The sequence below is a fragment of the Mixophyes fleayi genome, chromosome 4 (genome assembly GCF_038048845.1).
Source record: "Mixophyes fleayi isolate aMixFle1 chromosome 4, aMixFle1.hap1, whole genome shotgun sequence".
In the NCBI taxonomy this organism is placed as follows: Eukaryota; Metazoa; Chordata; class Amphibia; order Anura; family Limnodynastidae; genus Mixophyes; species Mixophyes fleayi.
In genome coordinates, this window is record NC_134405.1 from 170593017 (window position 1) to 170619748 (window position 26732).

The 26732-nt window shown below is 37.5% G+C and overlaps 1 protein-coding gene across 2 annotated transcripts in view; it reads left to right on the forward strand.

Annotated features, from left to right (window-relative positions):
- Positions 1-26732, forward strand: part of CPNE8 (copine 8) — a 349264-nt gene that overhangs the window by 194221 nt on the left and 128311 nt on the right. For both annotated transcript variants that reach the window (XM_075208844.1, XM_075208843.1), the window contains exons 7-10: positions 2032-2095; positions 11403-11506; positions 15435-15539; positions 19032-19073. In XM_075208844.1, the coding sequence (XP_075064945.1) occupies positions 2032-2095; positions 11403-11506; positions 15435-15539; positions 19032-19073 (315 nt within the window). The remainder of the gene's footprint in view (positions 1-2031; positions 2096-11402; positions 11507-15434; positions 15540-19031; positions 19074-26732) is intronic.

Here is a 26732-nt window from a genome sequence, read left to right on the forward strand (position 1 = left end):
TTGTTTTGTGGGAATACAGTGTTTCATATGTTCAAAACGTAACATTTCCAATTTATGACAGAAAGTTTCAATTTATCTCTTCTGTTATCTTGTTAATCTTTTGCATTATCCAAAACTGAAATGGTGGATAATGCTATTTTGATGATCAGTGAGTTTCATGCTTCAGGATCTCTGCTGCCACCACAATTTCTGTATATATGAGGAATAAAGGTCCAAGCTCTATGTTCAGCAGTGATGCCCAAAAAATATGGTGTACACAGCTACTTTAAGTGTGCCCATGCAGCATGAAAGCAAAAGCAATCTCCAGAACCAGAAGAGGAAGGAAATTCAGTTAAGATCAATGGTGAAGAACAATCATTATGGCCAGCAGCTGACTATCTTTAAATTTTTACAATGACTAGATCTTCTGTTATATTTTCTTCTTCTACTATCTCTCGTCATTCCAACCGAACCACACCAAACGTAGCTTCATAGAAATTCCAGTTGCCAATGACTTTTTTAATATTGGTGACTGACGATGCTTCTTTTTTAAACTTGACACACACACTTTCCCCACCAAAACCTACAATAGTTATTCTGCTAAGTTATGCATCAAGTGTTCTCCAGGTCCTTAGTCATTATTATTAGACTCTTTGGGCCTGATTCATTTTGGGACGTACGTCCATTTCTGTAGAGTATCTTGCATGAAATAGCTCTGCGCTTGCCCACAAATAGACGTTACGCCATTGAATGCAATTGCAATTCATGTTCGAACGCAAATGACACTTATGGCTGCCTATGGGAAACGTGGAAAGACACGCACAGTAGGGATGTTCTGACACATGAGGACGATTCATTTCCTGTGTTTGTCGTACATAGGCTGGTTTTCACCCGTATCTTATGCACCCACTATGGGGCAGGTGTAAACGTCGTAGTCTTTGATTTAAAAATTACATGTATGCGTTCCACTATCACAGAACTACTGTATGCAACTAAGAAATACTCTAAAAATGCGTTGTATATACAGTACGCATTGAAATCATTGTTATTTATGTACATAATGTACACAAAAATAGTAATTTTAAAAAATAACTATATAAATGATTACACTATTAGGAGTTATTATTTTATTTAATTATGTTTGCTTTTTTTAATACATTCTGATGTGACCTTTTGATTGTGCTTGCGCAAGTGCATATACCACAGTCTTTTCTGTTTAGGCAAAGCTTACTTACACCCAGATTCAAATCAAAACATATCTTGAGATACCTTTAGATTTGAATATGGTCGAAACTACACTCAAGTTCTGTGCTCTTTTTTAAAGTGCAACTTACGTGCAAATTTCATTTGGACGTGAATAAGGCTATCTATGACTTCCCATATTATTATATATATTATTATTATTATTATTATTATTATTATTATTATTATACCTTGCTCCTGGAGTGGTTTTATAATGGACATCTATAACTGTGAAGAGAGTGTTGTTTTCTCAGTCTGTACAACAGTGACCTTGCTATCCTGAATTCTTCCACTCTATGATTAGGAGCAAAATCAACAACGTGAACTTCTTAAAGGGCCACTAAAACGAATGTTCCAGCTGATCCAATACATTCACATATACTGAATGTAAAAGGAACTGATATTTCAGATAATATTTGTTATATGGGGAAAGAATGTTTCTTATGCACACTGTCAAAAAATATTAGTACATTTTGTGGTTCCAGATTGTTATGTGGTACTGTATTTGCAGTATAAAAAAAGCCTTACATCATTTTCTTCAATCCAAATAAAACGTTAGTTAAAATAAATCATATTAGCTACAACTACATGACATCGGTTTTATATCAAAGGATTCTTATTTCTTTCAGTGACAATGCCAAATGCAAAATTGGTTGTTTGTCCAATTATGTCAACATACTGCAGATAAGAATAAAAAAAGGGTTTATACATGAGACATTACTCTTCTACAGTGATATGTTTTACTTTTGTTTGTTTTTTATTTTTTAAAAAAAATTCCATTTATAAATATATTTTGTTCTTTTAAAATAGAGGAATTCCAGGAAAGAACTGTGGAACCATCATTGTTACAGCAGAAGAACTGAACAATTGCAGAGTAAGTAACCTGCATTTAATCTGATTTTTTCCCCCCGTACTTCTATATAATGACCTTCTATGTATGTAGTAAGCAGTTTTACAGGAATATAGCCATATACATGTCCATTAATAATGAGGAGAATTCTGTTCCCCTCGTTAAATCGGAATTTCTCTCTATGGAAACACAATATTTGAGTGACTTATAGTTAAATAACACATTCAGTCCTTTACATGTAATAGTAGAAAAAAATTATCCACCTTATTCTATGCTGTAACAGCAGTCAGATTAACTGCAACAGCAGTAAATGGGTGGTAGAAAATTCCCTTATGCGCTAGTTATCCAATATAATTATGAGTCAATACTAACAGATCCTAAGCTGCTGTCTTCAGAGGTTTGTGCTAAACCTCACACATAAAAAATGTGAAAATAAATAAAATAAAATGTATGAGGACTGCGCTAAAGAGCCGGGAATAAATATTTGTACTCTGAACAAAAAGCAATTGTCACAACTCGTTTACAAATATAAAATACACATTTATTAGTACACCTTAAATATATATATATATATATATATATATATATATATATATATATATATATATTTATTGTGTTTGTAATAACAATCATATAATATATAATAATCTCTTTAGAAATGATCTCTATAAGCCTGGGTGGGGTGTGGGGAGATAAATTTATCAAGCAGCGGATTTGAAAATTTAGAGATGTTGCCTATAGTAACCAATCAGATTCTAGCTGTCATTTTATAGAATGTACTAAATAATTGATAACTAGAATCTGATTGGCTGCTATAGGCAACATCTCCACTTTTTCAAACCCACAGCTTGAGAAATTTACCCCCGAGTCTTAAGAGACTAAGGACAATATTGTATAAAAGTTTAATTTTGTTTCTAAATTAGGCTTTTCATGAAGAAAGGATAATGCAATAAATAAAGCTGTAATGTCATCAAATTACCACATATGTGGCTTGATGTTGAACAGGAAAACAAATGAATGTATCTCACTCACGTAGGTTCTTTGAAGCTTAGTGTTCCAATATCTGTGTAGCATTATCCTTTATAAACATACTGGTAGGTTAATTGGCAGCTATCAAAATTAACCCTAGTCTCTCCCTCTTTGTCTGTCTCCCTGTCTGTCTGTCTGTGTGTGAGTGTGTGTCTATTTTAGGGAATTTAGACTGTAAGCTCCAATGGGGCAGGGACTGTGGGGAATGAGTTCTCTGTACAGCGCTGCGTAATTAGTGGCGCTATATAAATAAATGATGATGATAATGATGATGATTATGCAAATAGCGCTCTCTCCATGCGAGTCATATGACTTCTCAAATGATCACGCTGTCGCTGGAGTTCTACCTGTATAATGAGCCGCTAGCAGGCTCCATCCTTAGGTGCTTTAAATAATTACCATACAGCTAATGTTCAGCTGACCGCCAGGAGATGTAGTTCCGATCACATGCAGTATCGGTATACAGAGCACTATTCACTGCTTGCGAAAACCTTTAGTCCAGCTTCGGAATCACAGCTATATATGGCAAAATCTTGCTGATTTTCCGAAAAAATTGAGACACATCTTTACCTCAGTATTTGAGCTTGGATCCGCACACCAAACACCGGAACAAATTTCTGTTAGGGATGTTCACTGACCCCCGTGTTTTGGTTTTGGTTTTAGATCTGGATTAACTTCGTATTTTGGTTTTGGCAAAACCACCCTCGTGTGTTTTTGGTTTCGGTTTTGGATCCCCATTTTTTTTCTAAAATCCATTTTTTTTTGCTAAAATCACATAATTTGACTCTTTTTTATCCCTACATTATTATTAACCTCAATAACATTAATTTCCAGTCAATTTTTGTCAAGTAACAAGAACACTGCTACCCCTCCTGTTTCTGTATGAGCAATGGCACTGGAGACTGGAGAGTGATAAGACCACTGTTACCCCCTGTTTCTGTGTGAGCAATGGCACTGGATTTCCTGGGGAGGGAGGTACTTATGGGTTCCAAAATCTGCGAGGTCCGACAACGCACCGATGACTTTTGCCTCGATGCAGATCAGAGGACACGCAAAAGTCGTGAGCCTCCTCGGATCCCCTACGTTCCGGTGGACTTGGTTTTCAGAAAACCGAGCCTGAGCATCTCTAATTCCTGTGCATCAAGGCACTTTCTTCAGAAGGGAAACAATATTGTTGTTACAAACAATATATATATTTTAAGGTATACTAATGTGTATTTTATAATTGTAAAGGAGTTGCAACAATTACTTTTTGTTCAGAGTACGAATACTTATTCACAGCTCTTACGCGCAGTCCTCATACATTTTACACTACATGTAATAGCACAAATCTGAAGCAGCAAATTTAGGTCTACTAATTTTCAGCTATAAGTCTTTTGAGTGAACACCAGTCAGCTCCTTGAGAAATATCAGCTGTAATATTGAGTTGGATATAAGTCTTTATTTTACGGCTTAACTTATTTGATTAATGTATTTATATATATATTATAAATCTCATTGACAGTAAGGGTCTGTCTGTATTTCACATATCATTATTTTACATTGTAAATTCATGACATTAGATTATTTACACAATACACTTACTTTTAAGTTGGGTACACACTACAGAAAAACACTGCGGATGGAACTTCTGTAAAGATTTCACCAACAAATGAAAGTCCTGATGAGCATGCTGATTAGTGTGTACATACCTAAACGATTTATCTTCAGATCTGAGCTCGTCATGTCTCATAGCCATCTGCTGAAAAAATCATGTCTCTGCCTACTCTACAGATATTAGCTTACACTGCTGGTCATGAGTGCATACACACTTTCACATTTGCCTGACATCGTTACATCATTGGTAGTGTACCTTGGTATTATAAAACTTGATTGTGGGAGTGTACAAACTAATGCGATATCGAACCGATAAGTCGTTTATTGTGTGACTGGCACAATAATTGGTTGAAAAACCTGTAGTGTGTACCCCACATTCTTAGTACTGCTGCCTACAAAGTAGTTAGTGAGGCTGAAAGACACTAACTTAGGAACATCTCCAAATATTGTCTCCATAAAAAGATCACAGGGTCATAAAAGTAAGTGCATAGTGTCAGAAAGTAACCACATTGTGCTGCACCACCTATTGTGTTTTTTGTAATTAATTGATCCCATAAAACCTTGTGTTTCTAAGTTAAAAAAATACAACTCATCTTATGTATGCAAAATAAAACAAATTGAAACTATCAATTTCAATGTGTTCTTTATATAATTTAATATGTGCCACAACAAGCTTACTGCTTGAACTCAAAGGTGTGTAACACCAAGCATATGTCATTAAGCATATTGGTGGTAATTATGGTTCTGATTCTCCTCACAAATCCATAATCTAATGGCCCATGATGGTAAACATGTTTGGTTTGTATGACTAAGGGATAAGAGGTTCTGTCATTCTTAGTACAGTATATTGAATTAAATACTGCTTAGGCTAAGCAAGACCCAAAATTACATTTCTGTTTAAATGTTATTAAAAAAGAGGGAAGAGTGTGAAAAAAAACTATTTAGTTGCTTATATAATCCATACTTTTTTCAGTTGTGTCATTTATCTTGCCATGTTTAGTAGGCTCCTTTTATAATAGAAAGTTATGGAGAAAGAGGGGAAAAACTGATAAATGAATGGATCAGACTGAAATTCAGTTTGCAATATTACACTTCAGGTCCAGAGGGAAGTGTCGAAGCAGTCTTACACAGTAATGTATGAGAATAACTGGGGAGAGAGATGTTTGTTTTTGTGAGACTACTCGACATCACATGGGTGTCTCTTTTCTATTGTTTTTCTAATTTAGTTTTTACTGAAATACCTAAAAGTCAAAAGAAAAGTCTGTAGAAAATTAACAAAGGAAAGCAGACTCTTTAAAGCACTCCCGCATAGCCCTTAAAACTATTATTAAACTAATAAAAGATACAAAATATGCAATCAATATAAAATGAACAATGTCCTTAAAATCAATTTAGAAATAATGGCTCGTCCACTTTTTCTTATTATTTCTTGGTGCAAAATTAATGGACATTCAATATCCATAGTTAAGAAAAAAAAGACTGCAACGCATGATCTGTGACCGCATACTGTGCCTTTATGCAGTCCCCACAATGATATGACACAGTTTCATGTCATGAAGAAGCCCCCCTTTTCTTGGTCACCTCAGAAAGAGGAGAGATATAGATATTGCTGCTGCTAGGAATCAATCTTGCATCTTCTTTCTCCTTGTATTCTTGTATTTAATGTGGGTTATCAGTATTAATTAGTGATTGTGTGCTATGGATCCAGAAAATGCAGAAACACTTGGCATTTCTTTTCTGTTATTGTGCTAATGTTTTGGAACTATGATTTAATTAACTATGATTGTAAGGCATATAAGCACAAGAACTAAAAAATGTCAAAAGGCTTTTCTTAGTAGCCATTCCCACAGCTCCAACATACTCCCACTCATGCCTGTCTAAAGTGATTCTGATACAGTTCAAATGATAAAACCTTAGATGTCTACTTCACTTGCTGTGGCGTTATTGACCGTGCTCCATTTGTTTGCAGTCACCACTCTGCAGTCTGTACATACCATATTTGTTACCTATGGAGTACAAGTATCCAAGCCAGTAATCTCTCAGGCTCTGACTTTAGTTCAGAAATTCAGAAATCTATGTATGTGTGCCTGCATGTGCGTATGTATATATGTGTGTGTGTATGTATATATATATATATATATATATATATATATATATATATACACACACACAGCATCGGACTGGCCCAGCAGTGTTCCGGGTAAATCACTGGTAGGGTCCGCTGTCCGATGGCTACACCCCCTTTCGCTAGGGGGCGGGGTCAGAATGCAATCGGTACAGGGGAAAGGTGTAAGGGACCCTGACTTGTTTGAGGACTTTCTGTCTGTCTATTATACTGGCAGTGACCCAAACTGCTACTATTCCCAACAAAGTGCATTGGAACGAACAGGCACACAGTAGTAATGCTTATCGGGCAACCCAGTGTGTTACACAGTGGAACGCATGGGAGAGCTTTGCAATAACACACGCCTAACCCCGTTCATATAAAGATTTGTGTACATTCAAGCAAGAAGAGATGGTCTGCTTGTCATCCAGCAGTCCATTCTCCCTAGGCAGCCTGTAGTCCAAATACATTTACAGCTTGATGACAGCAGGTCACGAAGATAAGAACTTTTCAATCTATGTGGAAGGTACAGAGCTTGTCAGAAACTTGTGATAACTATAGCCAGGGCTGCCAAGAGGAATTCAGGGCCCCGGTACAGCAACTTCATGGGGCCCCCTGAAGCAGCGGAGAAAAAATTGGGGCGTGGCTATGACGGGAGTGGTCACACAATTGGGGTGTGGCTATGCATAATTGTGGCCCCATGTCTACCAGGTTAAAAAGCACTATCCACCCTCCTACCAAAAAAAACCTGCAAAACTAGGGCACTTTTTGCCCAAACACCGGATTCATCAAACTATGCCCACAATCCTGCAGTTTTAAATGATAAAACATCCAATTTATAAAGACCAAGCTCAGTAGAGTGTTTATTAATATACATATATTTCTGTGTACCAAATGTCAGCTACTACAGCACTCTGTGTAGGCACAACTATGTCACCCCAACATCATACTTGGAGCTGATCCTTACATTTAAAACCTTGCTAAACAGCAAAATACACAAGGTAGACACCATGAAAAACCGCTATCTTGTTGGCTTGGAGAAACTAAACTTTACAGCATCACAAGTAAGTATAGATATTAAGCACAATCCTGTAACTTTACTTACATTGTCCCCTGCTGCAGCCTCAGCCTGCACCGAAGCCAGCCCTATGACTCGCGCTCCTTACAGGTGCGGTCACAGGCTGTAAACAAGCACTTCCACAAAGTCATGCGAGAGCACAGCAAGGCACTCTCGCATGACGTCATTGCATCGGCGGATCGGTCCTGGCACAACCAATGTGGTGGCGCAACCCCCCCCCCCCCCCCTCCTTTTAGGAAAAAAAAAAGTTTTAAAGAAATTTAAAAAAACAAACAAAAAAAAAAACATGTCGGCAGTGCAGCCCCGGGCCCCCTTGCATGCCCGGGTAAATAGTACCCGCCCCCCTACCCCCCTCTCAGCGGCCCTGACTATAGCTTTGCTGCAAGACAGGATGTTAAACTTCTCTCACTTTCTTCAGTCTTGCCCTCCCTTATCTGTGCTGAATGACTGAAGTGTCAGGGGAACTTGTTTATCATTTTTATTATTATTATTACAACACTTTACTGCTTTTTTTTTCTTTCTGTTGATTTGCTGTAAATCTTATTTTCCATATCCCTTTCTCACAAACTGAGATAAGATCCCTCTCCTATGTTGTGTCTCCTAATTGTGGTCATAAGTGTAGAAATTCCATAGATAACCCAAGGAGAACCATGCACATTCAATTTTTAATGGATTCTACCAGCATTGAAAAAGTGATTATATGTTGTAGAGTGTTAACAGAAAAAATGATAAATTATCATGATCACATTTTTAAAAGAAAAGTAATGAATCAACTGGAATGTAAATAACAATTGGCATACACAAGCAGGGCTAATATGAATTAGTTAATACAGTGCGCTCTCTTTATATTACTGCCCTACACCAACCACATAACCAATAGGTAAAGTCTCTGTGCAAAAGTATATTCAAATTTATTAATTTCATTATATGTTATATACACTGCATTCTTATATGCTACAATATGGCACTATCCATGTCCTTGGCGGACTGATTATGCCCCCTCTAGTCACACATACAGATGGCTGGCCACACCCTCTTTGGTGGGCCCCTACTATGACATCCCCCGTTGGGCCCTTCATGTCCCAGTCACTGAAAATATATATAATGTATATTGTGAGTGTGTATCTTATTTTTAATGTTGAATAAATTACTTGTGTTAAAATACTACACTATATGGAATCTCTATTTCCATAATCTCTACTTGGTGAGCAGAGCAGACAACCTGCAGTAACAGTGGAACTCCCCCTTTTGGATGATCGAGAAACAGCGCTTATATAGGCGATGACCATGTGCTGATTACGAGGGTATTACACGCAGCTGAATATACAGAAAAGCGCACATTTATATATATTGGTACGCATATATATAATCACACGGTGGTCCTTGGTGAATCACACTTCTCTGGTTTTTCTATACCCCTCTGAAGAAATCACCAGGCAGGTGATGAAACGCGTCAGGTGATTTGGATGTTCATTGAGCTGCTGGATAGCACTATTCCATGACCCAGCTCATATCCCTAGTGGATTCTTGGAGGTTGCCTTTTTTGAGCCATATTATCGCTATATATTTGGTGCCACGATTGTGTTAGCTGCTATTCCACTACTTACACGAATTGCCGTCTTCACCCACATATTTACCACGGAGGTCCCGGAGTTCGTCTGGGTATGAGGTGCGTGCGCATACAGACCACAATACGGGACTGAGTATCGGACCAGGTCTGTATTGCGCTTACTGCTTAAGCAGCTTAGCGACTTTGATTTCCATTCAGGAGTGGCGGTTTTCTCATTGTGGCATTTATGGCATATTCTCCTCCATACTACATGTGTAAGAAGCATTGAAGTGGGGTTCACCATCATCGCGGTGACATACACTTTCCACCACCAGTGTGGCCACACTTATTTTGAAGCTCCACTTCATGACCTTGTACGGGGTCATTGGACAATAGTATCTTTACGATGTGGGACATTTAGCTGGTTCTCTTCAGAAGTGATCGATTTGATGGTTCATCAGCCTTATTGATGGTCAACACAGTCGGTTGATCTGATTTTTTATATGTCTAGTTGTTATCCACTGGCCAGTGTTGCATATTTTATGGTTCATTTTTAATAAAGTGTTTATATATATTTATTACCCACGGATGGTTGTATATTGATTGTGTGTATCAGTCATCAGCGCTGTTTTCTGTTGTGTTGTATTTTCTATACCACTCACCTGGTGTCTGGAACCCTTTATCTTTGAAGCTACATAGTTGGGAATCCACACGAATGTTGTATTTCTTTAGCACTACCTGTGATATTCTGAAATACTACATATATATATTTGTGTATATATATATATATATATATATATATATATATATATATATATATATATACTACATATACACATAAATACGTGTGCGTGTGTGTGTGCATATATATATCTATATATATATATATATATATATATATATATGAACAAATGCAGAGCATTTCTGAGCTAAATAGAATCCAGAGTCTGAGTATGTATAGACTTTAGATTGGTGAATACAAACAGAGGCATGGCCAATAACACCACAGACAGCAACATATATATAGTAACATAGTTTTTTTCTTTCAAGCACCGCTCAGGTTGCTTAACAACCAACTAATTAGTTTTTCCACTGTTGCTCAGCGTGTTTCTCAGCAAAATACTTTGATACTTGACCAGTAGAGTTTTTGTTGCATGTATTTTGTTTTGTTTGCTTTTTCTATTGCAGCATTTCTTTGACATTGTAATTATTGTATTGCCTGCACTTTGAAACAAGTCAGGATGGATAGATTTATGTTGTTTCTGCCAAATTCTGACCGTACCATCTGCATGTTGCAGCAGAAATTGAGATTAGTCAGACCATGCAATGCTTTTCTGTTCTTTATCTTTCCAATTTTGGTGATCCTGTGCCCACTGTAGACTCAGTTTCCTGTTCTTTGCTGACAGGAGTAGAACACATTGTGGTCTTCTGTTGTAGCCCTCCCACTTCAAGGTTCGATGTGCTGTTCATTCACATATGTTCTTCTGAACACTGAACAAGCCACGCCATTTTCCTCTGACCTCTCTTATTAATAAGGTGTTTTTCCATACAGAACTGCCACTCACTGGATGCTGTTATTTTGAGCACAATTCTCTGTAAACTTTAGAGACTGTTGTGCATCAAAATCCCAGGAGATCAACCGTTTCTGAGATTGCATTTCTTCTCCGTTCTGGTGTTTGGTCTAAACAATTGCCAAACCTCTTCACCATGTCTATGCGTTTATGCATTAAGTTCATACCACATGATTAGTTGATTGTAAATTTGTATTAACAAGCAGTATTAACAACCGAATAAAGTGGTTACTGAGTGTGTCTATATATATATATATATATATATATATATATATATATATATATATATATATATATATATTAAAGACCAATAGTAGGCTTCCTTGTAGATTCATATTTAAATAATTTTAAATCGTATTTAGATTCTTATTTTAATCAGCTCTCATTTTCCTAATACACTTTAGGATGCTGTGTTAATGCAGTTTTGTGCTAATAAGCTTGACAAGAAAGACTTTTTTGGAAAATCTGATCCTTTTCTAGTATTTTACAGAAGCAATGAAGATGGCAGGTATGTCATTTACAATCTATTTTTCCTGTTTATGCTCCATTGCCGCCTTCTTTTGATTTTTTTTTTATTTATATTTCTTACAAATAACCATTTATATAAAAAGAAGAATGGTGTCTAACAATAAGATTAGTGGTCCAGATGGGTAGCAGAGAAGGTGGTATAAGCTGAGGATATTTTTTGTTTTCAATATTGTTTTTTATTAAAGCTTTTAATTACAGGATATACACACAAAAAAAAAATATATACACTTTAAATACAAAGGGGATGCAGGGGGGGTGGAGGGGGAGATAAAAAGGGAGGCAGTACATATCTAAGCTGAGGATATTGAGAGACCAAATGGCAAAGATTTGTTTTGACACAGCACCAGGGAATTGTAGTATTTTTTTTTTAAGCCTCTACCTCCTCTGCTACCCGCCAGTAAGTAATGTCCCTTTAGCTCCCACAACCACCTCCCTCTAGAATATAATATCTCATGGGCAGGTTCCTCTACCTATGTCTCATGTCTGTCCAGTCTTTGTCTTTCTTGTTTGCCCTTGTCATGTCTTATTCTAAATTGTTTTTGTATGCCTTGCAGTGTGTTCTGTTAATTGCATCCTTGCAATTATCATTCTGCTGTGTACATATGTATGTCTTGATATGTCTACTGCTTTCATCTATGTCATATTTGTACTACTATGTCAGGCACTAGGGAATCTGTGGCACCATACAAATAAACAATAATAACGATTTATTAATTTTTGTGTGAAATATTGTATGCATAAGTTTTCTTCTTCCTTATATGTTGGCAGTTGCATTGTTTTATAACTCATATTTGGTTGTGCACAGTTACAATATAAGTCATTCAGGATACAAAATACATGAGAAAAGGAAAATATGCAGGGTTCATTTTGTAACAGCACAAAAGCAGTAAACATACATAATATTTCTGATTATATTGCTTTATACAGTTGTTGCCAAAAATATTGGCACCCTTGCACTTTTTTCAAATAAATCATAATTTCCTCTAAACATAAGGTTATTATTAACAGCATTCCTTCTCCGTTAATATACAGAATCTTTGTTTTTAATTCTGAATTTAATACTGTATATCCTTTTAAATCAGAAAATTAAAAAAGAAATGGCTTTGACACACTGGGCCTGATTCATTAAGGAACTTGAGTAAGTTTTCATACTTAATTTTTCTGGGCAAAACCATGTTGCATTGCAAATGATGTAAATTAGTTTATTATTATCCTTATTAATACTATCCCTACATCAAGAACCCATCTTTACAAATTTAGACACACTGCCTTCATGCAGTAACACCGCCCCCCCTCATGGTATAGGGGTACTTTCCAAGGGGGCTCCTAATACAACCATACTGAGTAATTGTCCACTATCCAGGGACCTCCCTTCACCCCCTCTGCTGAAGCTAATATTAGCTATTTGGGGTATCACTTCTAGAATATTTTCATATGCTACTATACTCAAGGGCTCTCCTTCCCCTTTTTCATACAACTTTCCCTCTGTGGCAGTTGCCACGCATTCATTCCTAGCCAGGGTCTCTGTCTGCCATTCACTCTTCCCTTTCTCCTTCAGGCAAGCTTTGACAGGCTACCCACTCCAAAGACTCTTTCATCCTCAAGCTGTTGGGGTTCTCCTCTTTTTGTCCACTCTTATGCTGGTGGACTCCCATGTAGCGCTGCATTCTCTCCTGTGGTACCTCTGAAGGTGGAGCTCCCCACTCTATCGCAGCCCCTCTATTTAGGGTTCTTTACTGCCCTCACTGGGCTATTAACTTCAGGGCTCTATACCCCTTACAGGAGTTCTCAACTGCCCTCACTGGGCTATTTATCCTGTGAGACACTGTCCCCCTTGCAGGGAATCTTACCAATTGTGCCTCATGGCATCTGCTGTTCATCCCCCCCCCCCTTTACTTTCTGCGGACCCAGGACCACCCACTTCCTGCCCCGGTCCTGGCTACTCCCTCAGGGAGTAGCCAGAGTCTTTATAGACTGCCTCCCACCTGACGTGGCACACCCCACCGATGAAGCGGTCACCCGCACCACCACATGGGGATGCCCACCCACGGACACGACCATACTCGTCACTGAGGCCGGGACAGTAACGGTCGCAACCATTACAGATTTTTGAAATGTGTTTGGGCTGATTGTCCTGGAGGAAGGCCCACGGCCTTTCTAACACCCGTTCAAAGCACGTATTGTCACATTCAGCACAGTAATGCCAAAACATCACTGAAACTCCTACTTAATTGACTGTAGAGTTAGTGCTTTTCTTTGAAAGCTTAATTATATTTTTCGTAAACATAGAGATGATGTACTTTACCAAAAAGCTCTATTTTGGTCTAGGGCATTCTCCCAGAAGGATTTTGGCCTGTTCAGGTGTGTTCTGGCAAACTCCAGTAAGGCTTTATTATGTCTGTTTCAGCTGTAGGGTCCTTTTGTGTCCTCCTATTATATAACCCCTTTTCATTGAGTTGGCAATGGATGCTGAGAGTTGAACTTTTTGTACCTATATTATCTTGAGGTCAGCTTGAATCTGTTTGGCAGTGGATCAGGTTGGTTTCTCCACCATTCAAATAATCCTGCTCTGCAATCTTCTATCAAATTTTCTCTTGTGCCTAAATCCAAGGAGTTTGGTTTTAGTGCCATGGGCTTAAACTTCCTAATAACATTATGTACAGTGGAAACAGAAACACCAAGGTCTCTGTAGATTGATTTATAGTTTTCAGATTGTCAATGCTTGGTTACAATATTCTGTCTGACCTCTTCAGAGTATTCTCTGGCTTTCTTTCTTTTCTTCATGCTCATTGCAGTATACACAGAGGCACAAAACTGGAGAATCAGTCTTTTCTCTATTCAAGCTTGTTTAATAAGTGATTTTTATATTGCAGGCACCACAAGTGAGTTCAGTTTTAAAAGGAAGGAAAATAACCTGCTCGAAATCTAATTATTTATTGCTTCTTCTAAAAGGTGTCAATCATTTTATCTGGGCCATTCAAGGATCACTGTGTGGCATACACTAAGATTTGTTTCTGCTCTTTGTGTTATATAATATTCCACTGCAAACCAAAGTAATACATTTGTATATACTAAAAAAAATGATTTCAACAATTTTCTGGTAGGAATGATGCATTATTAGGAAAAAACTGCAAGGGCATCAATATTTTTGGCCACGACTATATTAAATTAAGGATGGTTTGTCCAACAATGGATGCTTTTAATGAGGAACAATTACTACAATATGGAAAACGTTCCATTTAATTAGAAAAAACAAAATAGAACAAATAGTCTCAAAGATGTCAATCCCTGTGTAATTTTTCTAAATAATTTGCAATGTTTTGCATTGTTTTTTACGTTGTAGATGTAGAAGTCATGCATTATGTTGCTCCTTGTGACTATGGAAACTGTAAATCTGTTTAATTTCTGAACAAGAATTTGTATTTGGCCACTGCATCCTGCATGCTACAAGTACTGTGAAATACAGCAGGCACACAAAACAAGAAAAGTGGTATTGGGCACTTGCTTGATATTAACAAAAACAGTAACATTTAGCAGCTCTAGTGAAGCTGAATGGACAGTATTTCATTAGAGCAGTAATTCCTATGAGGTCATGCTCTGCTTTCACAGTCATTATCACCTTTGTTTTATGGTGTTCGTGTAATCTAGAGGTCCACTTGCATTTAGTGATCTAAAAGATATTTGCCAAATAACCCGAAATAACTGACTATCCAATTACATTGAATGCATAATTTAGCTTACTTTAAAAGCAAAATAACGGCCATCATAATATACTTGAAAGATATGTTGCTTCTCTAAAAATTGTGCTTGGAACTTTAATTAATTGTTTTGTGTGTGTATATATATTAACTAAGAAACACTACTATGTATGACAGCTGTAATCCTAATTATTATATTTTATATTACAGCTTCACAATTTGCCACAAGACAGAAGTTGTAAAGAATACCTTAAACCCTGTGTGGCAGGCTTTTAAGATTCCAGTCAGAGCTTTGTGCAATGGTGATTTTGACAGGTAATAAAGTGAAATGGTGAACTTTCACCAATGTGCAGCTTTATTAGCCTATATTGTGATATTTGCAGTTATTATATTATGTAGACATTCCAATTAAGTGTATTATTAGATATTTCAATAAATATAAGCAAATGTCAAAAATAATTTTATTGTAATGTCAAACAATACATATAACACTGGGCAAAATGCATTCAATTAAAGTATGTACTTGTCTGTAAATCTAAAAATGCTAAATAACAAACTGGATGCATGAAGTTTGAGTGTTTGACACCACAATCATTCTGCATCAAAGTGATAAAAGCCTCATTTCAATTCTCTGATATTGGGACCCTGCACATTCCATTATCTAACTCTCATGGGTATATTTACTAAACTGCGGGTTTGAAAAATTGGAGATGTTGCCAATAACAACCAATCAGATTCTAGCTGTCATTTTGTAGAATGCACTGAATACATGATAACTAGATTTTGATTGGTTGCTATAGGCAACATCTCAATTTTTTTCAAACCCACAGTTTAGTAAATATACCCCTCGGTCTCTGCCTTCCTGTTTACCTCCTTCCCTTACATGATTACACTGCTCATATAACTGGCAGTACTGTCACAATACAATCACACAAGTGGACAGATCACTTCCTCTCACAAGATCAGCACATTACTCACCTACTGCTGTAAACATTCTGATTATCAAATTTGCTAATACACACAGTACACATGGGACAGCAGTTACATATATTGAGGTTAACACATGACCTACTTCCAATATATAGGGACATAATGTTTGCAAAAACTACAGTACATTCTCTATGCAGTTACTTTACATCTTCACTGTTGTTTATTTCTAAGGCGCCACAAAATTCAGCAACTCAGAGCAGTCAGAATGTCAAATTATCCATAGAAGCAGAAAAAGTGCAAACAAGATTTATGCAGGAGGTGTGGACCTGATATAGGAGAGAGCCCTGCTTGTGAGATCTTACTGTCTAGAGAAATGAATACAAGCCATGACTTTTGTGCATTGTTTGAGGTCCTTGTTTTGTTATTTGAACCTCCTTCTTGTAATCACCTTTGTATTTGTCTTGCTTTGTTTGAATAAAATAAATTGCAGTTTTCATTTTAACGGTACATTGGCTTGTTTGCCAATGTACTGTTTAGAACATATGCTTGGTGGGTAGTAGGATTACATTTTTTTGTTATAGTTACACGTAACCCTTAATTTTTCTACCCCTAATATTCTTCCTTGTATATGGTTTTCAGTTATGTGAGGTGCTTCGTACATTGGTTTTGCTATGCATATGGGATATTGTACTCCTACTGTAAATTGTCAGGACATTACAAATCACAGAGGAGTGACAGCATAATACTTTACGGCAGGGATTGCATCTAAAGCTGGGTACACACCTATGCAGTCAGACTTCCAAAGCAATGTCTCTAACTATTTCACCAACGAATGAAAGTCCCAGTGAGCATGCTGATTCAGGCGTACACACCTCTAGAATGTTACTACAGATATGGGATCTTCGTCTCATAACGATCTGCTGAAAAGATTGCAACTCCTTACACCAGTGATGGCTAACCTGTGACACTCCAGGTGTTGTGAAACTACAATCCCCAGCATGCTTTGCCAGTAGATAACTAGCTGATAGCTGGCATAGCAGGCTGGGACTTGTAGTTTCAAACACCTGGAGTGTCACAGGTTAGCCATCACTGCCTTACACACTCTACAGATCTCTGGCTATGCTGCTGCAATATGTTGGAGGAACTATAGGCAGAAGTGTTGTACAGACGTTCGTGAGTGCGTTTACACTTCCACTTTTGTCCAACATCATTCCCTCATTGATTGTGATTTTTTGGAAGTTTATAAAACTAAATGAACAGATGCAATGTGTTTTGGTATGGTAAAACATGATTGTCAGAGCACAGACACTCTACAATACAATATTTGACCAAATGGTCGTGAATTGTGTGATCTGCACAATAATTGCTAAGGTGTGTACCCAGCTTAACATAATTCCAGCTAAAACATTTTACATTTTGGGTAGAATTATGCTACTAGGACAGTCTATCAACTATTTTTCAATTTACATACAATGTACAGTACGAACATTCCTAAATATACTGGGAAAGTTTACTTGTATTTCTTTATGAATGAACTTGATTAGTTGTGAATGTAAACTCTAAAATTAGAATGTTCTTCCCTGCAGGGACTTAAGGTATTTATGATTTTTGTTCCAGTGTTTTAAATGCTTACTCAATGTTATGTCTCTATTACTCACACTCATATACTCTACAGACACTGCAACCAAGAGTAGAGCAGCATGCACCAGCGGAACAAAAAAATAGATGATCAAATTTTGTTTGGAGGAAGATGTAGGGAAAAGGTCTATAAAAATAATTTACCAAGTCTTCTTTTATGACCTTTATAGTATTCTGAGGTGGCGTTTATTGGGTTTTGGTACTTTTGCGATATCCAGGTGCCATTTTTACTGGAAAGTGCAATTTTATGCACACAAATGCCTAAGAAAACCTTTAAAATGTGCAAGAACAACACATGTCATTGTCCATTTGTGCCCTTACTGTTATGGCTTATATAAATGACCTAAGCAAGACTCTAACAAGGATATAAACATTCTGTCCTTTACATTGATCTTCTATTAATTAAATTAATGAATGGAGTCATAGTAGGCAGGAGTTTGAAGTGAAGTTTTCCACTGTTTCCACTATGCACATTTTCAGTTAGACTTGCAACCCTGCAAAAATAGATACAGATGTTCTGCAAGCATGCATAGCAGGATTTATTATGCAGGTACACTGCTGGTGAACTCTGGGGGGTATATTTACTAAACCGTGGGTTTGAAAAAGTGGAGATGTTGCCTATAGCAGCCATTCAGATTCTAGCTGTCATTTTGTAGAATGCACTAAATAAATGAAAGCTAGAATCTCATTGGTTTTTATAGGCAACATCTCCACTTTTTCAAATCCACAATTTAGTAAATATACCCCTGGGGGTTTGAAGCAATATCCTATTGTTCTGAAAACTCAAGTATATAATATTTTATAAACTGTGGCAATCCAACCTTTTTAAAAATATTAACCTTTTTGAAACAAGATGATTGAATGAAGTGACCATTGTCATGGTATTATGTGAATTAGAGGGACTAACATCTGTCAGAACCAATTCATGTGATGCTGTGTAGGAACCATACTATTGCTGTGCCCATGCTTGTAACTTTGTTGGATTTCATTATATTGACTGCATTACTACTAATTTATTTTATTGTGATTCTGAATAGTAAAATTACTAAATAGCTCAATCACATATAATGTCATAAATTGAATACAAATAATTAAAGAATTTTATCATACACAATCAGTAATTTTGTTATTTAGATAATAAAGTTGTTATAGCAAAAATATCAGTTACTACCTTTATTGATTGTACATAAAATGTTTTGCACTATATGTAATATATCTTTATTCCTTTCATGTTGACAGAACAATTAAGGTGGAAGTTTATGACTGGGATAGAGATGGAAGGTATAGTAGCATCTTGTTGTTTGTGTGTTTTGTTTTTTTCTTTTATGAAATTCCACATGTTTTGCCATTAAGCATATAGTCATTTATTAGACTTTGTAGTTTTGTGATGAGAAAGCTAAATTCTGTGTGATAAACTCATATATCTAGTTTGAAGAACATGCTGGGACTCATTTATAGTTTTTTGGCATGCATAAAACTTTCTACGCATTTTTGTGTATCATTGACTTGCGTTTCCTTACACTTGGAAGGTGGAAAGGGGGCGGACAAGTGTAGGTCAAGTGCAGAAGGGCCAGTGGCGGGCTGGCCCTGGGGGCAGAGGGGCAACGCCCCCCCCGGGCCGCTGGGTTAGATGCCCATTAGGGCCGGGGGGTAGGCTGGCCGGCCACCCCCCAGATGCAAAAAACAGTTTCTCCCCCCGCGGCCGCATCCGATGTCATCAGATGCGGCCGCGTCAGCGCACAGTAATATGATGCGGCCGCCTATGTGCCCCCCGGCCATCCCTCTCCCAGCCCGCACTTGAGAAGGGCGTGTTCATATATTTGCGACACAAATAGATGTTGGTACATCCACATATACGCCTTTTAGGAGGCGTATGTGTACAGGTGCAGAAGGGCTGGTGCAACGGTACACAATGATGATAATGAAGATCGGCAGCACTAGGAAGTCTCTTTCGATTGGCAGATTTCGTGATGAGTCCTTCAGCTGATACTACTTAAATCGTTACCTTTACAGCTATATTATATGAAAGTCATGCCAGCCTATTTGCAATAATTATTTAACATTTTCATTTTTAACTATTGCTACAAATTCCATTTCATTTTTAAAAGGAAAAACAACATATTGTATTTAATTTCACTTAATTTAATTCAGATTTAATATACTTTATTTGTATTTTGTATTTGGGTTGGGTACCTTAATCCGATGCAGAGAAACCCGACACTGCACACCCAGACATGATCACACCGATAGCATGTTCCCCGACAGACTCTTGACAGCGACTGCTGGTAATACACACTTCAAAGGATTCCAATGAATGAACATGCCAGGTGCCTAGAATGACGTCTCTTTCAGAAGCGACTGTATTAATATTTTGCTGTTAAGGTGTTAATTTAAGGAGGCGCCGGCTCTACAATGTGCTTTACAAAGGCTTGTAGATTGTAGAGCTGGAAAAGCCTTTTTTATCCCATACTTTATAAATTTAAGATAATAGTGTTACACAAAATACATAATATTATGCTTTTCTATTCTAAAAAAAAATATCAATTTATCAGCAGCCATGAAAAATGACAATTTAAAAGCACCATTAAATATTTTTGCTGGGTTGGGTCAGCATTTTTTTTGTTAAGCTGCAGATTTTTCCCAGTGAAGCCTATCCATCTAATACAGCAACCTAAATAAATGTGTGCAAGATAGATGAACAGCTGTTCGCTCTGCAGAGCTGGCATCTTTTAGTTAAAGTGCTGATCAGGAGTCAAGTTGTGTAAAACAAGATTGCTCTTGGCACCTTTTATACAATATCTGCATGTTTCAAGTATCCAAACCTGATAAGCGAAACACCTGCATCACTTGTTCTGATTGGGGGAATAGCTACATGTTTCAAACATATTGTTTACGTTACATGTTTCAGTTGTTCAGTATAGTTAAACGTCACAAGATTACATTTATTACATTATGTATGCAGACCTATTCAGACATTCCACAAGATTTGGGAATGTGAATTGTATGAAAATGAAGGTGCAAAACATGGAAGGCCATTACTAAACTTGTGCAGCATTCACAATTGTTATCAATAAATTCAACTGCTAGTTAGCTATAACTGATTAAAATCAGAACAAATATACAATCTAAAAATAATTAGATAAACACAAATTGTGAATCACTACTCATGTATCCTGGGCAGTAGGATTGTGGTTCATATCTGTAAATTTCAATTGGTCCATTAAGGTAAAACATATTGTATATTCCACTGCCACTTCATTAAAAGTTAAAGTATGATCTCCCCACCAAAGTACAAGCCCCTGAAGTTCTTCCAACATCTTTAGACAGTGTCCTAATGGGATCTAATATAAGCAAAACAAAAAGAATGCACTAATTTCAGTTAGTGTGATAGGACTATCCCTGGTGTTATAAATCAAGTAATCAAACAATCCACATAGTCCATTTCTGCTAGTCTGACAAGTCACTGTCCATTCTTTTAGAGGAGCATATTCCCCCTAACATGGCAGCCTGCTGCAAAGGGTTGAGAACAAGGTGGACATATTTAGGTAAATGAAAACTTTCAGTTTTTTCACCAAATAAATATAATGCTTGTGGAGCTAGGTGACACAAAACACAGGGCTTGTGAAGAAAAAAATATAAACAATAGTGTCACGAACAGCACTCACCTGAGTCTGCGTGACGCTTATGTGACACAGGGTTAACCACACAACAACCACTTGGTATGTCTAAAATGATTAAATACTTCCCTATCTATGCCACACACTAGCTTTGCGATACTAATTACCACCACCAAGGTTTTTTCGGATAAGAGCTGACACTCTTATTTAGGAAGCCTTCGGTTCTCCCTAGCATTAATCCAACACAATTTACTTTAATCAGAGTTCACTTAAACCACAAGGTTTGCACAGTTTCAATTAGGTAGCGTCTGGACCAAACTGTCGCGTGAATTCATAAGAACACAGAGACTAGAACTTATTATGTGTAATTTAATATGGAAGATACATCCACAAGGCTTAAGATAAAAAGATAATAAAATGACATACAAATATTTTGCAATTGTTTCTTATAAAATAAAAAGGATAAAACACAGAATTGATACCTCACTTAGAATCAAGTTTGTGGTGCCGGGAGGAGCAGGAAAAAATGGAACCTCTTCAATTAAATTCCCTCAGAAGAAGAACCAGGAGTTACATTTTCAGTACAGTTTTAAAACCCAGCTACAGGGCCCACAGCCCCCCCCCCTTCCTGTGACCTTATTCAGCTTGAATCTGTCATTTACATACAACCCAGTCTCTGCAGTCGGCATGTCTGGGGCCTCCCAAACATGTGTGAGATTTCATTGTCTTGCAAGAGATTTCTTCAAAGGCTTTCCCATTTGCGTCCTGCCATAAATGACATAAGGTGCTACCCTTATCTACCAGCCCCCCTGGGTGGTTTAACATACACAAAACCCCTTGATCTAACAGCTTCTAAGAGAACCATGTCACACTATTTCTAGGAAGTAATTCATAAACATATATTTGCAGATTTATGCCTAAAAATTAGCTTGCACATGACAAATAGATTAACCGTAAAGCTGCGTCTTATCTTATGACTTGTTTTAGAGTGAAATACCTAGAAAGAAAAACAAACAACAGCAGCGTCAAACAAAGTGCAGCATGAAAATCATCAGGGGTCCATAAAAAATGTAGTGAGTAACCGCGTACTAAAAATATAATATGGGAGAGCTTATCTGATACGAATATGGTCTTCAGAGTAATAAAAATATACTCCTTTTTCTCTGAAGTCCATATTTCTATCAGATGAACATTACCACATTATATTTATGGTACACGGTTAGTCACTACATTTTTTATGGATCACTGATGCTTTACATGCTTTATATGTTTGACCCTTCTGTTTTTTATTTTTCATTCAGTTATTTTATGTATGTTATTCAAATCAGTATTACACAGGTTTTCATATAAATTAATGTCCACTAGCAGGTCCCTGCAGATCTTTTTTTGCACTCTGAGAACAACTCTGTTTTTTCACATCCCTTGATGTATCTGAGATCATGCACTGACCAGAGAAATAGAAATCAAAGAGCAGAAAAACGCTGAAACAAAAAAAAAGGATCCATATTACCTCTGTAAACATGCACATCATACATTTTAATTAGCCAACACATGCCAAAATAAAACACTGAAAACATTTCACTTAATCCCCTACAAATGCACTTAACTACTTATTTTAATGGGTCCAGAGTTTGTCAGGCATTACATAGGCTGTCCATAGAGATAAGTGTCACCATATTATTTTCTATTGTTGCCACATTTAATTTCTAAATAATCCCAACTTTACAACTGTGCTCCGCCCATTCTTACTATCCATTTGCGTGTAACTACAGAAGTCATTCCTACATTGTATTGCGTAACCTATGCACATTATTATGCATGTACTTTTACTGTAAAAGTCTATAATGAAGGTCTTCATGAAAGAATTAGACTTGCCTTAGACTGCAGCAGAACAGAACATATTATTCTTCCACATACAAAGTCATCTTTGGCAGAGTACCGTGCTATGATGTTTCTGGCAAGCAATGAGTGCATATGTGACATTATAAATTGCCTCGTTTAGCATCATTTATTCTGGAAAGACAGATTGTATGGTGCAGACTGTTAATTTATGTGTAAATATTATATTTACCTAATGCCAATATGTCCGACAGTGCTGTACCAGGGGAAATCTGACCATACCATAAAAAAAACCATACAGTAACAAAAAAGATCAGTATAATCAAGACTTTTCATGTGTTTTATTTATGTGAAGTTTTATTTTATCCTTCAGTACCCATTTTAAATAATAAATGTTAATTTGTATTCCATATTTGGTTCATCTGTCACAGCATGATTCGGCTGATCAGACACACATTTCATTTTGTTCTATTTAAATATATCCCATGCCATAAACCAAAGTTTCCAACATTTTTAATATTTTCCAGGCATAGTTTGCTACTGAGTCAGTTCAACTGCACAGGTTATGTGTGATACTGTCTGCGGGAGACGTGTCAAACTCGAGGGCCGCCTGCTGCCCAAACGCATATTTTTTGTAGCCCCTCCTTCCTTCGCACTGAATGTTAGGCTTTGATTTCAAAGCAGCATGGAGGGCACAATGTGAAACAGGGGAGACAAGTGAAGGGAGCAAAAGCAGCATGGAGGGCACAGTGTGAAACAGGGGAGACAGATGAAGGGGAGCAAAAGCAGCATGGAGGGCACAGTGTGAAACAGATGAAGGGTGTTACGAGCTGCCCCGGCAGCGGCTCGCCTGTCTCCATCGCATTGCTTCCCGGCTGTGGCTTAGAAAGCGGGGACGTCACTTCCACCCCCTCATTCCAGCTGTCTCCCAGGCAACAGCCAGGATGCTATGTAAATCCCTGCTGTGCCCGACAACTCTGACATCCAGGCGCATGCGCACTTGAGTTATTACTATTACAGCCTCCTGGGTTAATTAGGAGCGCTGCATCGGTTAATTAACAGCCTGATCCTGAGGCTGATTGGCATCCCTGTGCTTCTCCCCTGTTCATTGGCCCTTGTGTTTATAAGGCAAGGAGGGCTTAGCCTCCTTGCCGGTTATAGCGTCTGTGTGCTGCACAAATTGCTGACCAGCTCTGTCCTGTCCTGTAGATATTCTATATTAGACCTGATACCTCGTATGACCCTTGGCTTTGTTTGTGACCCTGTTTGTACACTGATTGCCCCTCTCTGTCTCTTTACTGGATTATCCCTGCTCGCTGTCAGCCCTTTTGGCCTGTCCCTAACTACTCTGACTGCTACTGGCCCCGGACTGTTCCCGACTCTTCGCTCCTGTCTTGGCTTGCGCCTCCTACCCACCTGCTACGTGTTGTACATAAGCTTACACTATGCTAGAGCTTAAGACCTGGGGACATCCAAGTACCTGTGAGTATATAAAGCTCTACGGGAAAGGTGGCTGCTAAAGGTGAGGACCTCTGTCTTCTGTTCTGCAGTCTTATTTCAGTAACCGCAAGCCCTAAAAAAACTGGAGCAAAAGAGCAGCATGCAGGGCACAGTATCAAGAATCAGGAAGAAAACATTAAACTTTATTTTTGCTTTGGTTTAATAATAAATCGTACAAAATTGCATATGCTACTTTTTTCTTTTTCTTGCGGCCCACACAGTCTTAGGGCTAGATTTACTAAGCTGCGGATTTGAAAAAGTGGGGATGTTGCCTATAGCAACCAATCAGATTCTAGCTTTCATTTTCTAGAAGGTACTAAATAAATGAAAGCTAGAATCTGATTGGTTGCTATAGGCAACATCCCCACTTTTTCAAACCCGCAGCTTAGTAAATCTAGCCCTTAGACTTTGATTATTTGGCCCATTTGGAGTTTTGAGTTTGACATGCCTGGTCTGGGGGATCTGTGAGTGCTGCAATCTCCATTATGTCATGTTTACTGAATGTGATAATATTGTATATTTTTGCCTTTTAAATACTCCATTTCAACTAACATGCAGAAAAATAAGGTTATTTCCAGGGGCAAATCTTAAATATCTAAGTCTTGTCCATAACCCTTCAGCTCAAAAGGGGTTTGGTAGAGCCCCAATGGTCTTCGTCACAGGACAGCCTCCTTCTAGGAGGGGATAGGCTGTTCATTGGAAAACTTGTAATTTATAGGTAAATTTGCCTTTTAAAAAAATTTAGTGATTGGCAAATTGACATTTAGTAGTTCCTCTATTCCCTTTGTGTGTGATCCATTTTTTAAAAAAAATTACTTTTACTTTATAATGAATATAAAAATCAAGAAATATATAGGGAGGCAGAATGGCTTTCTGATATTTGAAGGAAACTGGAAGCAGAATTTATTTTACAATTTATAAGATACTATAATAAAATATGGATTTTAATTATATGGCAGAGAAAGTAGGTTTGGTTTGCTCTGGATAATTATCTCAAGGATTTAATACTGTGGTCCACTTTTTTTCTGACCTTTCTTTTTCTTTGTACATTTATATAACCTAATCAAAAGAATATAATATAGAAGTGTGAATATAATTATAGTCTGGTATGAACTTTCTTGTGCAAAATAAGGAAGTATTATTCTGACCAACATTTTTGTATTAGTCATTTTAATTTTTGCATGTGTTCTATTCTTATGGTAACAAAAAAAGCAACGGGGTTCTGTTACACTTTCCTTATTATACCTTTTCCTGTTGCTTCAATATGGATTGGTATAGACTAATTTTGCAGAACAGTGTAAAAAATGTTAAAGATCAAGTAAATCATGTTCTCAGAAGGCCTTGAAAACAACAGTATTTTGGCTTTGCTAAGATAGCCCAAAGCACGGGAAATGCAGGATTTCTAGAGGGAGGTTTCCATTCTACACTTCCAGAGTGTATGCAACGGGTGTGACTATCATTTGAGACAGTGTTAGGCTGCTCTTCATCTGTTCCCTTGTCCTTCAAATACACAGGCAATAGTAGCCAACTGTCCTGATTCTGGTGGGGCAGTCCCAATTTTATGTGACTGTCATGCTCATTCAGGACTTTGTTCCGACTGCAAGGAAAGTTGTGAGGGATGTCCTGCTTCAGCTGCTTGCATCTAACTGTAGTGTATGTTGCTTGCCCTTAATTAGCAGTACAGTGTGAAACTGGACATACATCCCAACTGTAGTGGCAGTCGGGACAAAGTCCTAACTGAGCGGGATAGTCACAGAGAATCAGGACTGTGCCACCAGAATCAATGCCGCGCTCTCCTGACTGTTCTTGAAGTTTTCCCTACCTGTGGCTTCTAGTCTCTTAAACTTGGTTGCTTAGTTGCTGTTTGTCTGGACTCCAGGAATGTTGGAGCCCGGTTTGGTAAAAAGGGAGATATATTAAATATGGAAAATTCATTATGGCCTCCCTCCCCCAAACACCCCAGATGTTAAATCAATAGCACATA